Genomic DNA, 14,688 nt, shown 5'->3' with positions numbered 1-14,688 from the left:
CTGCACAGAAAGCAGTCAGGGTTTAGAATGTTGATATGTGTCTAAGAAGAGGGTTGATCTTATCCACGTAGAAAACCTGGACAGAGCTGGGATATTGAACAGAACAGGGAGGACTGTGCCTTGAATTATCCCCCCCTCCCCCTCCCCCCCCCCATACTTCTAGAGGGTACAGCGGGCAGCAATTCCTTTGATCCTTGAAAGAAAACAAATCTACAATTTGTTTTTCATCTCCCTCCGTCTAGCTGCGTCTTTCTTTTTATCCGTCCGTCCATCCGCCTATCTGTCTCTCTCTCTGTGTCCTCCTGTTCTCTTTGACTGTCTCACCCAATCGCTCACTGACTTGACTGAAGTATTTATCACGTTCTTGATTCATATTGTACTGGAGTGTCTTCTTCCGCTATCTTGACATGCAGCAGCCCTGTGCGCACAATGAATTTAAACACACACAAACAACAAAAGCCTTATTTATGCTCCCTTTTCAATAACTTCATTTTGACAAAGTTGTCGAAGAAATGAAGCTTCAGCATTGCATCATATGTAGCCAAGAACCTGTGAAGCAAACACTGAACTGTCAAATTTTCTCTTTTAGACACTTCAGCATGGCCAAGTGTGACCAAGAATATGTGCAGTATATACCAAACTGTGAGGTTTTTGTTTTCAGTCACTTCAACATTGCGACAAGTTGAACAGAACCCGTGCAGCTCAGAAGCGTCTTCTTGCTCCAGTAACCACGAGTGCCGTGTGAAGGCAGACAAGAAGCACGTGCTGTGTATCAGTCCCTGTACAAATTACGGCTGTGGTGGGGGGACGTGCTTCCTGGACAGCGGGGGACAACCTAAATGCAGGTGAAATAATGTGTGTTTATGATTTCGATCATGTGTCAAGTTCGTCTTGTACAAGGGCACAAACAGGAACACAGTCACAAACACAAACGATGACGTGCGCATGCTTGATTGTACACACACACACACACACACACTCACACACCTGTAGACACACAGACAGAGACACAGAGACACACATACACACACACACATACACACACACACCTGTACACACACAGACACAGACACAGAAACGGAGACTCACAGACACACATACACACACACACACACACATACACATACACACACCTGTAGACACACAGACACAGACACAGAAACGGAGACTCACAGACAGACAGACACACACACACACAGACACACACACACACACACACACACACACACACACACACACACACACCTGTAGACACACAGACACAGAAACGGAGACTCTCAGACACACACACACCCACACACACACACACACACACACACACATACACACACACACACACACACAGACACTCACACACACACACAAACACAAATACACACACACACACCACACACACACACACAGACACACACACAGACACACACCACTGTGACACACACACCACACACACACACACACACAGGCACACAGACACACACACCACACACACCCACACACACAGACACAGACACACACACAGACACACACACAGACACAGACACACACACAGACTGACACACACACACACTCAGTCACACACCACACACAGACACACACACACACACAGACACACACACACACACACACACACACAGCCGCCCTCCTTCCACTCTCCCACCGGCATACAGACAGTCGTACTCAACCATTTGTGTATGTCTTTTCTCACCAAGATGTCCGAAAGGCGACACATTCGTGTACGTCGGTGAACACTGTGACGAGAGGGCAGAAAAACTTCCTCTAACGTCACGAACTATCATCGCCATTGCTGTCGGAGTGGGCGCCCTCGTTGTCAGTCTTTCACTCGCTCTCTTTGTCGTGTGCTTCCGGCGACTGAGGCGCACACAGAGCAAGGATAATCTGCATCGCAGGGATTCTGAGTATTCTGAGTGAGTGTTAGTTTTATGTTACAGTGGAACCACACTTTGCCCCCTCCCCCTCCCCCTCCCGATTTAAGAGAGAGAGAGAGAGAGAGAGAGAGAGAGAGAGAGAGAGAGAGAGAGAGAGAGAGAGAGGGAGACAGGGGGAGGGAGAGGGAAAGAGAGCGAAGGAGAGAGACTCGGAGAGAGAGAGAGAGAGAGAGAGAGAGAGAGAGAGAGAGGCAGACTGTCAGTCAGTCAGACAGACAGACAGACAGACAGACAGACATATGTTAGGATGTCCACGCCAAACTACACTTCGTTTATTTCTTTCAAACAGCACATCTATTCGCCGCTCTAAGGTTGGTTCCGACGCTCCATCAAGATCATCCTTCATGGACGTACAGGCCAGACACCAGAATAGCTACAGACGACAGCCACGGTGAGCTGAACGGTCACTGTCGTTGCACTGATTTTAATTAAGTTAAAAGATACCTTCCTTCTCGTATAAAAGGTCTTGTAAACCACTTGAGATCTGTTCAGGATTTTACAAGCAACCAGACCATCCTTCCACCAAGCCACACACCAATAAGGGGGCCCGGTAGGTCAGTTGTGATCGGAAGGTCGCAGGTTCGAATTCAGGCCGGGACGGACACGGGTCAACTTTATGTGAAGACCCAGAGACGGAAGCCATATCCCACCCCCGTGTAACCACAATGGCACGTAAAAGACCTCGGTCATTCTGCCATAAGTGCAGATGGCTGATACCACCTAAACACGCATACACTTGTGTATCTCGTCAAAAGCCATGAGGGCGCAACACTCGAATCATATAACCCATATCCGTGTCCTTAAGAGGCGAAATATTTAGCCTGTAGGACATAAAGCATTCTCTCTTTCCCTCCTTTACACCAAAAATCAAGTCTGGCATCTTCAAGTGACCCCCCGCGGGTAAGGGGGAAGAATTTACCCGATGCTCCCCAGCATGTCGTAAGAGGCGACTAACGGATTCTGTTTCTTCTTTTACCCTTGTTAAGCGTTTCTTGTATAGAATATAGTCAATGTTTGTAAAGATTTTAGTCAAGCAGTATGTAAGAAATTTTAAGTCCTTTGTACTGGAAACTTGCATTCTCCCAGTAATTTAAGGCCCGACCAGACACTCCCGGCCGACCCTGTCCACATTTGACTTATGCTCAAAACGGCGCACCGCGTCGTGCTATGATCGCGAAGCGTTATTTGCAGAAGAATAGCGCGTGTTCTAATTTCTATGACACAGACATAGAACGACGGAAATTTGACCAATCAGAGCAAACCAGAGCGATGACGTCAGCTGCTCGCGGCGCAGCAGTCGAATGCAACTGAACGGTGACCCGCTCACTGATACCGCGTTGTGAAAAAAATCGTCGATGTGTGGCCACCCGGCAAATCCCGCGCGACGCACAAAACGGCCTGCGGCGCATAGAGCGTAAAACGGCGGCCAAGTCTGGACAGGGCTTAAGCCAGACTTGGCTGCCGTTTTACGCTCTATGCGCCGCAGGCCGTTTTGTGCGTCGCGCGGGATTTGCCGAGTGGCCACACATCGACGATTCTTTTCACAACGCGGTATCAGTGGAGCGGGTCAGCTGACAAGAAGGTTCAGTTGCATTCGACTGCCGCGCCGCGAGCAGCTGACGTCATCGCTCTGGTTTGCTCTGATTGGTCAAATTTCCGTCGTTCTATGTCTGTGTCATAGAAATTAGAACACGCGCTATTCTTCTGCAAATAACGCTTCGCGATCATAGCACGACGCGGTGCGCCGTTTTGAGCATAAGTCAAATGTGGACAGGGTCGGCCGGGAGTGTCTGGACGGGCCTTAAGGTCATATATTGTACTACGTTGTAAGCCCCTGGAGCAATTTTTTGATTAGTGCTTTTGTGAACAAGAAACAATTAACAAGTGGCTCTATCCCATCCCCATTACTGAATTCCGCAAAACTCACAGTCACAATTAGGTGGGTGTTTTTTTTAAAAGAAATTAATCCATTAATAAACACACACACACACAAACACAAACACACACACACCCACACACGCGCGCGCGCGCACACACACACACACACACACACACACACACACACACACACAAACACACTAACACACACAGGCACCCACCCACCCACCCCCCACACACACACACGCGTACGCACATACACACATACGGACGAGGAGCACCTTAGGTACCGGTCATACGCAGACGGATCTGTGTGACTTCTGTACGTACGAAATCCACATTAGGTACCGTTTGGCTATACACAGTGTGTAACCCGTACGGACGAAGGCATTAAGTACCTGTTTCCTATACACACTGATGGTTGTGTATAGTGTCAGTAAAGTGTGAATAGGTGAGGATGGAACTTTAACCGTCGATCACTTTACATGTATATATGCTTATGTTGCATGTTTTGCTTTTGATTTGTATGTTCCTTACTTTGTCATTTTGTTGTTTATGTTTATTTGCTTGTTTGCTTACTTGTCGATTGTTTGCTGGTTTGTTCGTTTACTTTGTTTATTTGTCATGTTGCTTTACTTGTTTATCATTTATTAGACATTTGTATTAGAAGTAAGGACCGGTTGTAAGAAAAGGCGTCACCTTAAACCTCTATCCTTGAAAAATAAAGTTCCATCATCATCTCTCTCTCTCTCTCTCTCTCTCTCTCTCTCTCTCTCTCTCTCTCTCTCTCTCTCTCTCTCTCTCTCTCTCTCTCTCTCTCTCTCTCTCTCTCTTTTTACATTTAGTCAAGTTTTGTCTGTGCCGGTGTGCGTGCGCGTGTGTAGAGCGATTCAGAGTAAACTACTGGACCGATCTTTATGAAATTTTACATGAGAGTTCCTGGGTATGATATCCCCGGACATATTTTTCTTTTTTCGATAAATGTCTTTGATGACGTCATATCCGGCTTTTTGTAAAAGTTGAGACGGCACTGTCACACCCTCATTTTTCAATCAAATTGATTGAAATTTTGGCCAAGCAATCTTCGACAAAGGCCGGACTTCAGTATTGTATTTCAGCTTGGTGGCTTAAAAATTAATCAATGACTTTGGTCATTAAAAATCTGAAAATTGTAATTAATTTTTTTTTTATAAAACGATCGAAATTTACATTCATCTTATTCTTCATTATTTTCTGATTCCAAAAACATATAAATATGTTATATTCGGATTAAAAACAAGCTCTCAAAATTAAAAATATAAAAATTATGATCAAAATCAAATTTCCGAAATCGATTAAAAAACAATTTCATCTTATTCCTTGTCGGTTCCTGATTCCAAATCATATAGATATGATATGTTTGCATTAAAAACATGCTCAGAAAGTTAAAACGAAGAGAGGTACAGAAAAGCGTGCTATGCAGCACAGCGAAACCACCACCGCGCTAAACAGTCTCGTCAGTTTCACTGCGTTTTGCGCGAGCGGCGGACTACGGTCACTGTAAAAAAATGCAGTGCGTTCTGTGAGTTCCACAGCTTGACTAAATGTAGTAATTTCGCCTTAAGCGACTTTTTTTCTTTTTTTTTTTAAATTGGAGAAAAGCTGTTTCTTTTTTTTTCTCTTTTTTTTGTGGTTTGCATGGTTGTTTATACAAAAAGCAATTGAGGAGCCATACATGGTTACTTTTTTTCCTCCTTTTTTTCCCCCTTATTCTCGTCCATCCGCTCCCTCCCATCCCCCTCATAATATTCACAAACGTCATATATCACTTCACCTCATCTCGTCTTATACATTGCTCACATACTTCCAATGTACATTTCATTTTCCAATATGCTATTCAAATCGTATCTATCACCATACTTATATTTACTAATACACATTTTTGCAATCAAAATAATGTGATTAAGTACCTTATTATTTTGGCATAAATGATATTACTAGGTTGATAACCAAACAAGACATCGTGTTCTAAGAGGTGCACATTTGATCCTGTATTTCTAAAAATATAATGGACATTTTCTCAAAAGCTCGGCAACTTCTCACATTGCCCAAAAAAAGTGTTCAACATAATCAATGTGTTTACAAAATGTACATAATTTTGTTTCTCTAATTTTCATTTTATTTAATAATATATTCGTGGGATAAATATTATGTAATATTTTCCATTGTAACAATCGCAATCTTTCTTTTTTTGTACATTTGCTTGCTAACAGCCAATAACTGTGATCTAGTTTAACCTGATATTGATATAACCAAAATGTAGCAGCGCAAGGCTCGCTCGCTTTATCAGCATGCGAAACTTTCTCGCGGAGGGGTTAATGATCACCGGGTTCCGTGTGTCAAGGTCATTATTGTGTTCGTCTGCTCGCGGGCTGGCTGTGTTTTTGCGAAGTGCAAGCGCTCGCACAGCAGTCTTCACTGCGCCGTACTAAAAAAATCTAGAGGGACTGTATCTTATCTTTGTGCACAGCTGGTTAAAAGGAATCATATCTCCGTTAACCCAAATATCTTTCAACGTATCTAAGTGCGCTTCTATCCATTTTTTTTAAAATATAAGCTTTTATTTTTATAAACCACTTTTATATTGTTCCACAAACATTGATCGCCAAAGCGATCTTCTCTCTCATAAATCAATGCTTTATTATGGATTCATTTTAAGAGAACTTCTGTCCAAAAGTTTGATCGAATGCATTCAATACCTTGGAACTGTTTTAGTGGTGTTGTGGCTTTAAAACAAAGTAAATTTCTTCCCAATACCTGATAAAGACTTAATGGAATCGTTGTCCACGGTTCATGTTTTTGTTCGGTTGAAGTTTTGCTGCCCATGTGAGTAAAAAAGAAGTCTGCATATCGTGGACGTTTATCATGTTAATACCACCTTCTTCCACCACATTACACAATACATGTCGGCTTTTGTATTTGAATACTTCCTTTTCCAGAGAAACCTGAACAAAATAGTATTCAACTTATCGAGAACTTTAACAGGGGCAAGAAGCGCCTGCATAACGTAAACAAATTGTAAAACTAAGAAGGACTTAATAATACATAATTTGCCGCTTATACTTAAATTTCTTCTTGACTATCTGCAAATGATTTGTTCAACTTTTTCAAGTCTTTTGGACCAATTTTCCATAATTTCAGAGGCCGGGATGTCATTTTTAAAACTGACTAATTCCCATGATTTTAACCTGGGTATTCCATTTAATATCGCAATATTTCTCTTGACAGTTTTTACGCGATCCCAACCACATTGCTTCCGTTTTACTTTTATTTAATTTTAAGCGAGATATATTGGAGAAATCATCAATGATTTTCAAAATCGTTTCCATGTCGTTTTTATCTTGAAGTAAAACAGTTATGTCATCGGCGTACATAGCCAGTTTCAAGATACGCGATGTTTGTTCTGCAAAACCTACATCTGGTAAGGCAAATCCTGTAATATTGGGGTGACTTCGGATTTTGATTGCTAATAATTCTACAGCAAGCACGAAGGCCAAAGGTGAGAGGGGACATCCCTGACGGATTCCGGAATTCACACTTATTTCTTCCGAAATCCAACCCATATAATTTATGCAGCTCGTGGTGTTTGTCATTAAAACTTTAATCCATTTAACAAATTTTTCGCCAAAACCAAATGTTTTAAAGGACCAGACCACATAGTCTTTTGAGATGGAATCGTAGGCTCGAGCGTAGTCAAGGGCAAGTAATAAATTACCTGCTTGATTTCTTTCATTAGCGTAATTAATGACATCATCAATTAATCTAATCAAGTTACTTGCCTTTCTTCCCTTAATAAATCCTGTCTGATCTTCTGACACGAGGTCAGAAATAACACCAGATAAGCACTGCGATAAACATTTTGCCAGCATTTTATAATCTGTATTGGTTACAGATACGTATAGGGTCTCCAATTCTTAAGGCTATCTCTCGGCAAATCTTTACCCTTATGGATCAACGTGATAACTGCTCTTTTCTGAGTATCTGACAATTCACCAACTCTAAATGCACTTTGAAGGGAATTAACCACCATCATTTTTACTTTAGGCCAAAAACATTCATGAAACTTGTACTCAATCCGTCTAAACCTGGTGACGAACCATTTTTTTTTTAATAAAGACAGCGCCCTGCCGATTTCTAACACGGTAAAATCAGTTTCCAAAACATATTTTCGTTCGTCATTTAACTGAGGAATATTTAAATTAAGAACTTTAATTTCAGCATCCTCCTCAACAAAATTCCCATTTTTATCAAACACGTTATTGTAAAATCTCACTTGCTCCTGTAAAATTCCTTTTTGCGTCGTTATTGAGAGCCATTTTCATCAATTAATCTGTCCATACATTTTAAATTAGCTTTCATTTTTTCCATATTTAAAAAATATAATATCCCTTCACATGCACAATTCTTTATAACATATTACAACCAAATACAATAGCAAATAAGCAAAAAAACATGGTTTGAAAGGGTAGCTTTATTGGTGTTTTTTTCGAACGATGTAAGGATCACTATATCCCGCCAAACCGCAACACGGTGGCCTAGTGGTAAGGCGTCCGCCCAGTGAGCGGGAGGTCGTGGGTTCGAACCCCGGCCGGGATACCCAAGACTTTAAAATTGGCAATCTAGTGGCTGCTCCGTCTGGCATTATGGGGTTAGTGCTAGGACTGGTTGGTCCGGTGTCAGAATAATGTGACTGGGTGAGACATGAAGCCTGTGCTGCGACTTCTGTCTTGTGTGTGGCGCACGTTAAATGTCAAAGCAGCACCGCCCTGATATGGCCCTTCGTGGTCGGCTGGGCGTTAAGCAAACAACCAACCAAACAAACAAACAAAATATATCCCGCCAACTAGAGTTATTACGGCTTGTTGATTTTGCTGATATAAAAGTCATTGTTTCTCACTTCATTGGTGCAAACAGTGTAATTTTGTGTTGTACATTTTATTGTTATGCAATGGTTGTTATATTTGTAAGCATAAGAGAGAGAGAGAGAGAGAGAGAGAGAGAGAGAGAGAGAGAGAGAGAGAGAGAGAGAGAGAGAGAGAGAGAGAGAGAGAGAGAGAGAGAGAGAGAGAGATTTTTCACTCCATCAAAGTGTCTCCTTTTGAATGCTAAATATAAGTCAGGGAATACGTCTAAAAATGGCATCCAAATTCCAGGAAATATGTATATTACCTGGATATTTTAGGGAATATATATATTTATTGAGTGAAACAGGGAATACGTATAAATCAAATCTCTTATATTATTAAAAGCTGCATCAAAAAGTTTGCAACATTGATATCGGGACTACACAAAATAGAATGTTTATATAATGGGTGGTGGTGGATAATGCTGTCTGGATTAAAATATAAAAAGAGGTAAACAGGTGGCGAACTGTATTAAGTTTCACTGACGGTCTAGTCTTCAGTGACAGTGCAAATAACAAATCAGAGGTGATTCTTGCTAATCATCAAGCTTTTATTTATCCGTATGAATTTAGCAATGAAAAACGGATTGACAATTAAGGTTAAAGAGAGAGGAAGGGAGAGAAAGAAGGAGGGGGAGAGAGAGGGAGGGGGGAGAGAGGGAGGGGGGGGGAGAGGAAGGGCGAGAGAGAGGAATGCGTGGGGCTGGCGGTGGGGGTGGGGGGGCCGTGGCGAGGAGCAGCTAGTCGTAGAGCGGTTCGACTCGCGCAGTGGCTATACATTACACGGTTCGCGTGCCATCAATTAGAACGTCGTCAAGTAGGTAGCCCGCTGAGAAACCTACTGGAGAGCTAGAGAGACAGCTGGACGCATTCCTTGTTTATGGTCAGCAGATTAATGTACTGCCACACTGAGATTGAAGTCGCAGAGGCTTACATCGGACTGGGTGGCCGAGTGGTATTTGTTTGTTTGTTTGCCAGTTTGTTTGCTTAACGCCCTGGCCGAGTGGTAACGCACTTGCGGAAGCGAGAGGTTGCGAATTAGACCCTGGGTCAGGGCGTTAGCAATTTACTCCCCCCTTTCCTAACCTAGGTGGTGGGTTCAAGTGCTAGTCTTTCGGATGAGACGAAAAACCGAGGTCCCTTCGTGTACACTACATTGGGGTGTGCACGTTAAAGATCCCACGATTGACAAAAGGGTCTTTCCTGGCAAAATTGAATAGGCATAGATAAAAATGTCCACCAAAATACCCGTGTGACTTGGAATAATAGGCCGTGAAAAGTAGGATATGCGCCGAAATGGCTGCGATCTGCTGGCCGATGTGAATGCGTGATGTATTGTGTAAAAAAAATTCCATCTCACACTGCATAAATAAATCCCTGCGCCTTGAATATGTGCGCGATATAAATTGCATAAAATGAAAATAAAATAAATAAATCCCTGCGCTTAGAGCTGTACCCACGGAATACGCGCGATATAAGCCTCATATTGATTGATTGATTGACATCCTCGTATAGTCACAGTATACTGACACCAGTTCTAGCATGATATAGCGGCTGTCACTATAGGTGTCTCTCTTTGTGTGTCTGTATTATATTACTTGTGATTAAAACAAAAAAATGCCTGATGGGAAACAAATAGAAAAAAAATGTTATGACAAGGATTCCCCTAATATTTTCGAATGTCATTTCTACAATGTCGCTTTAAATAATGTCTTGATGAAAGTTGGTTGACGTGAAATGTGGCTTGAAAAAAAAAGAGCATTAAACCTTTAACGTAATGCAGCAAGCAGAGAATGCAGAGAATATGGAATATTATCTGTCATAGGAGTACGATACCAGTTAATCACGTTTAACCGAATGTTTGGAGATTCGAGAGTGGAGGATAAATAGAGTGATATATGGGGGGTGTCATTATTGAAGAAAGAGAGATGGAGAGAGAGGAGAGTTGGGAAAAGAGAGAGTGTGTGTAAGAAGGTGAGAGACAGAGGGCGATGGGGAGAGGTTGAGTGATCATATGAGGGGTGTTGTCAATATTAGAGAGATAGAGGGGAAGAGAAGGAGAGAGAGAGAGATGGGAGGGTGAAGAAAGAGAGAGAGTGTGTAAGATGCCTCCATAAGAGATGTAGCCTAGAATAAAAGCAATATCTCTCGATACATGTATTATTTCTCTTAACATGTAAGTTATTGTTCGTAGGCCTAATATGAAAACAATAATTTTGAAGTCTGAATCCAGTATCATTATTTTGAACTGTTTCGGTCTATACAACGCTTCCGTGTAGCATATATATCTTTCATATTCTCTTGGGACGGGCCAGGGAATGTGTTACAAACTAACGCTTGCTTATATTAGCAAGCCCAGTCAGTTCTAGCAGAGGGAATTATTATGCTCAGTCTAGATTGGTCTCTAGGTACTCTACGGAATGTACGCGAGTAGTGAAATATGATAGCGGTCAGTGGATCAGTTACCAACATTCCTCCTGACATCTGGTAGTGATTTAGTCTTGATGGTGATCGGTGCTTTCCTTCGTTAGCCACTGGACTTGTCAGTTACATTTTGACGATTATCTGAGCGACCCCTTTTACAGAAAATTCAAATAGCAACCGAACCCATTCATGGAAGATCAAATAGGATGTACATTAGGTCCCTAATCACGAAGAGGGTCACCTAGAAACTCGCTCAAATATGTGATTTTTCTTGATACATTGTTAACTAATTGGAGTTTTCCTAACAATACACACACACAACGTATTCGGTTTGAACAAAAATAATGATATGGCATGTATCAATAGCCGGCATGTGATAAAGGGGTAACAAAATAATAATTAACAAGTGACCATAATGATCCTAATACTTTCCGTTTATCATCTCGTGCTGTGGTTGTTGTTTTATTATTTAAAGTCTTCGTCTCGGGCTGATTGGTCCTGATATGGCTCAAAAGAGTCGGCTGGACCGAAAGCAAAAATCAAGTAAAGTATCTGGGGCTACCATGCCTGACGGAATAATGTTGGCACTAGGATCATCTAACTACAGAGCAAATCAATATCAATCACCACGAACTGGGGCCTTAAATTCGGAGAAAATAACTGTGTCCTTACTGGAGAGAATTGAGTTTGTTTGTTTGTTTGCTTAACGCCCAGCCGACCACGAAGGGCCATATCAGGGCGGTGCTGCTTTGACATATAACGTGCGCCACACACAAGACATAAGTCGCAGCACAGGCTTCATGTCTCACCCAGTCACATTATTCTGACACCGGACCAACCAGTTCAAGCACTAACCCCATAATGCCAGACGCCAGGCGGAGCAGCCACTAGATGGCCAATTTTAAAGTCTTAGGTATGACCCGGCCGGGGTTCGAACCCACCACTAGGCGCCTTACCACTAGGCCAACCGGACGCCTTACCACTAGGCCAACCGTGCCGGTTAGACAATTGAGTACATGTATACGAAATAGCATTTCCTGGCGGGATAATTTTGAGTGACACCAGGGTCATCAATCCGCATGACATAATTATGAGCGTTTATTCCCATGGACCTCGAGCTCATAGCCAAAGTGAGTTTCAATAGCTTTACCCATTTGGGAGAAATGAGTACATATATATGTTAGTCAGATTGAGAACAGACACAAGTCAAACGGGATAATTGCACTATGATCAACAAACTACTTCGTTTGAATGCAAATGTGTTGTTGTTCGTCACCCAGAGGGTGGACGTTTGCGTTTGTTCCGGTCAGTCTATATGTCACAAAAGTCACTAAAATATCACTCACGCGAACTGTCAAGACGCAAAATAGATAAGTTGGTAAATTGCTCTCCTAACGTGACAAAACGAAAGTGTCCGAGGCAGGAGATCGAATTCCATTGGCGTCGTTAATTTAAAAAAAAAAAGCTTACTGGGTGACGCAGGGGTTTGTCGGACCTGTTCTTCTTAGGGGTTGGGGAGGGAGGAGGTGTTGTGTTGTTGTTGGTTTTTTTTTTTTTGGGGGGGGGGGAAGAACATTGCAGTTATGATAAAAAAAAAATTATGTCAATATTTGTCCCGCGCTAATCTGTGTGAAATCGCTTACCGTTGCCAATTATAATTCGTATATTAATACAGGTACTGGTAGCCTCAGTCACACGAAATTGCTAATTTCTGTGGTACTGGGCAACTTTCACGTTAATCCTTTTGCATGGGCATAGTGGAGGCCACCTCGATCAGGACTGGCTGGGTCTAATGTGTTTATTTTTTTAATTAAGTGGGTTTATTTGAACATTAAATATTTTTACCTACCGCCGGAAGCCCTTAGGCACCCCTGAAACTCGACATGCAGCCGTCCAGGATAAAACTGCCCGAGAATCCAATAAACACTTTAGACAACACAGTATCATGTCAAATCAAGTTTACTCTCAAACCTATCAAGTTGTTGTCTTTGTTATGGGGGCGAGGACGCCCCCATTCTATACGGATAGTTTAGAGGTTGACCATGGGCAGCGCCATTTTGTTGTGAAATACGTCATCAGTTTGTGTACACAGGAAGTTGTGACATCCGTCACCCTATGGGAGGGGTGAAGGCAACATTGTTCATCTGTAGAAAGTTGTGAAATCCGTCACCCTATGGGAGGGTTGACGTCAAAATTGGTCATCACAGAGTTTGTGTAACACAGGAAGTTGTGAAATACGTCACCCTATGGGAGGGGTGACGTCAAAATTGTTCAACAAAAACATGATATGTCGCATTGTGCAGGGTCAACTGCAACAAACTCAAACCGAGCCATTCATACCTAGCTGTATTTGAGAGACTTATATACCCGACATTTTTATTTCTTATTTTTAGCACAGGTGTAGGAAAAATCATGAACCAAAATGTTATTTATTTTCTAATTTAACATTTTTTTTTACAAATATGACCATGGTCTTTTAAACATACAGTGACATTAAACATTGTTATGTTAAAAAAAAAGAAAAAAGAAATAAAGCTTTTGTGCACAAATCAGAAAATACATTGTACATTTTACCTACAGGCCAAACAGTGTCTGTTGGCGGCAGAGGGCCCAGCAAGTTGCTATTTTTAGATCGATTAAAAGTTGTCAAGAACAGGCGCTTACATTTGGATGTGTCCACTGATAGTAGGTTTGGTTATGATCAATCAGAATGATGTAGGAATAAAAATGTATGACAGTTTGGTATGATGACATGTAATTCAAATATGCTGAAATGTAATATTATACATGATATAATATTATTATGGCTGTTGCCATGACCATGAACCCCAAGAAAGGTTTAATGTTATGTAAAATCAAAATACCAAAATCAAGCACCTACTAATCTGGTCTACGGTGCGGCTTGGACCAAAAAAGGATGGACACGCAACTCGCTCAGCCAGCCAGCGCTGCGAGACTTACAGCGGCCAACTTCGCCGCGGCGCGCTCATTGGCTAAGTATTGAACTTGCGTCAAGGCCGATGCGCGTAGATTCCCAGAATGTTTACTTTCGGATAGATTCTTCGACAGCATTCGCAGAGGTGACTGCCGTATTGTGTACCGCAGTCAGAAGTAATTTATTACTTTTGGGAGTTTAGTAACGTGATATCAGTTTTCAATTGTTCGTTCACTTATATTGCTTTCAGATTTAACACACAAGAAACAGTAGCACGGTTTTCGTTGCGAAAATGTGCATTGGCAGTGCTACGCGATCGAATTGTGTATTATGTACACGCGGTGTTCTTCTCAGGAAAAGACCGAAGCGACATGTGACGTCAGTCGTTCAGCCCGCGAGCGGTGGGATGGGGGGGTTCACATGGTTTGTTTGTTTCAGAACCACACCCATATACACACATTTCACATGTAAACCATTTGTCCGCCCCCTGTCGATATTTATCGACTAAGTTCCTTGTTACTTATTGGAATGGCAAACGGAACATCCATTGCCTATGGTTTTTG

The 14,688-nt window shown here is 42.1% G+C and overlaps 1 protein-coding gene across 1 annotated transcript in view; it reads left to right on the top strand.

Annotated features, from left to right (window-relative positions):
• LOC138952634 (mucin-2-like) overlaps positions 1–1,929 on the top strand; it is a 12,713-nt gene extending 10,784 nt beyond the window's left edge. Inside the window, exons 9-10 of the mRNA XM_070324340.1 lie at positions 662–845; positions 1,710–1,929. Of these exons, the coding sequence (XP_070180441.1) occupies positions 662–845; positions 1,710–1,929 (404 nt within the window). The remainder of the gene's footprint in view (positions 1–661; positions 846–1,709) is intronic.
• The last annotated feature ends 12,759 nt before the right edge of the window (positions 1,930–14,688 follow it).

Source organism: Littorina saxatilis, linkage group LG2 (genome assembly GCF_037325665.1).
Source record: "Littorina saxatilis isolate snail1 linkage group LG2, US_GU_Lsax_2.0, whole genome shotgun sequence".
Taxonomy (NCBI): Eukaryota; Metazoa; Mollusca; class Gastropoda; order Littorinimorpha; family Littorinidae; genus Littorina; species Littorina saxatilis.
This window is presented reverse-complemented; position numbering and strand designations above follow the sequence as displayed.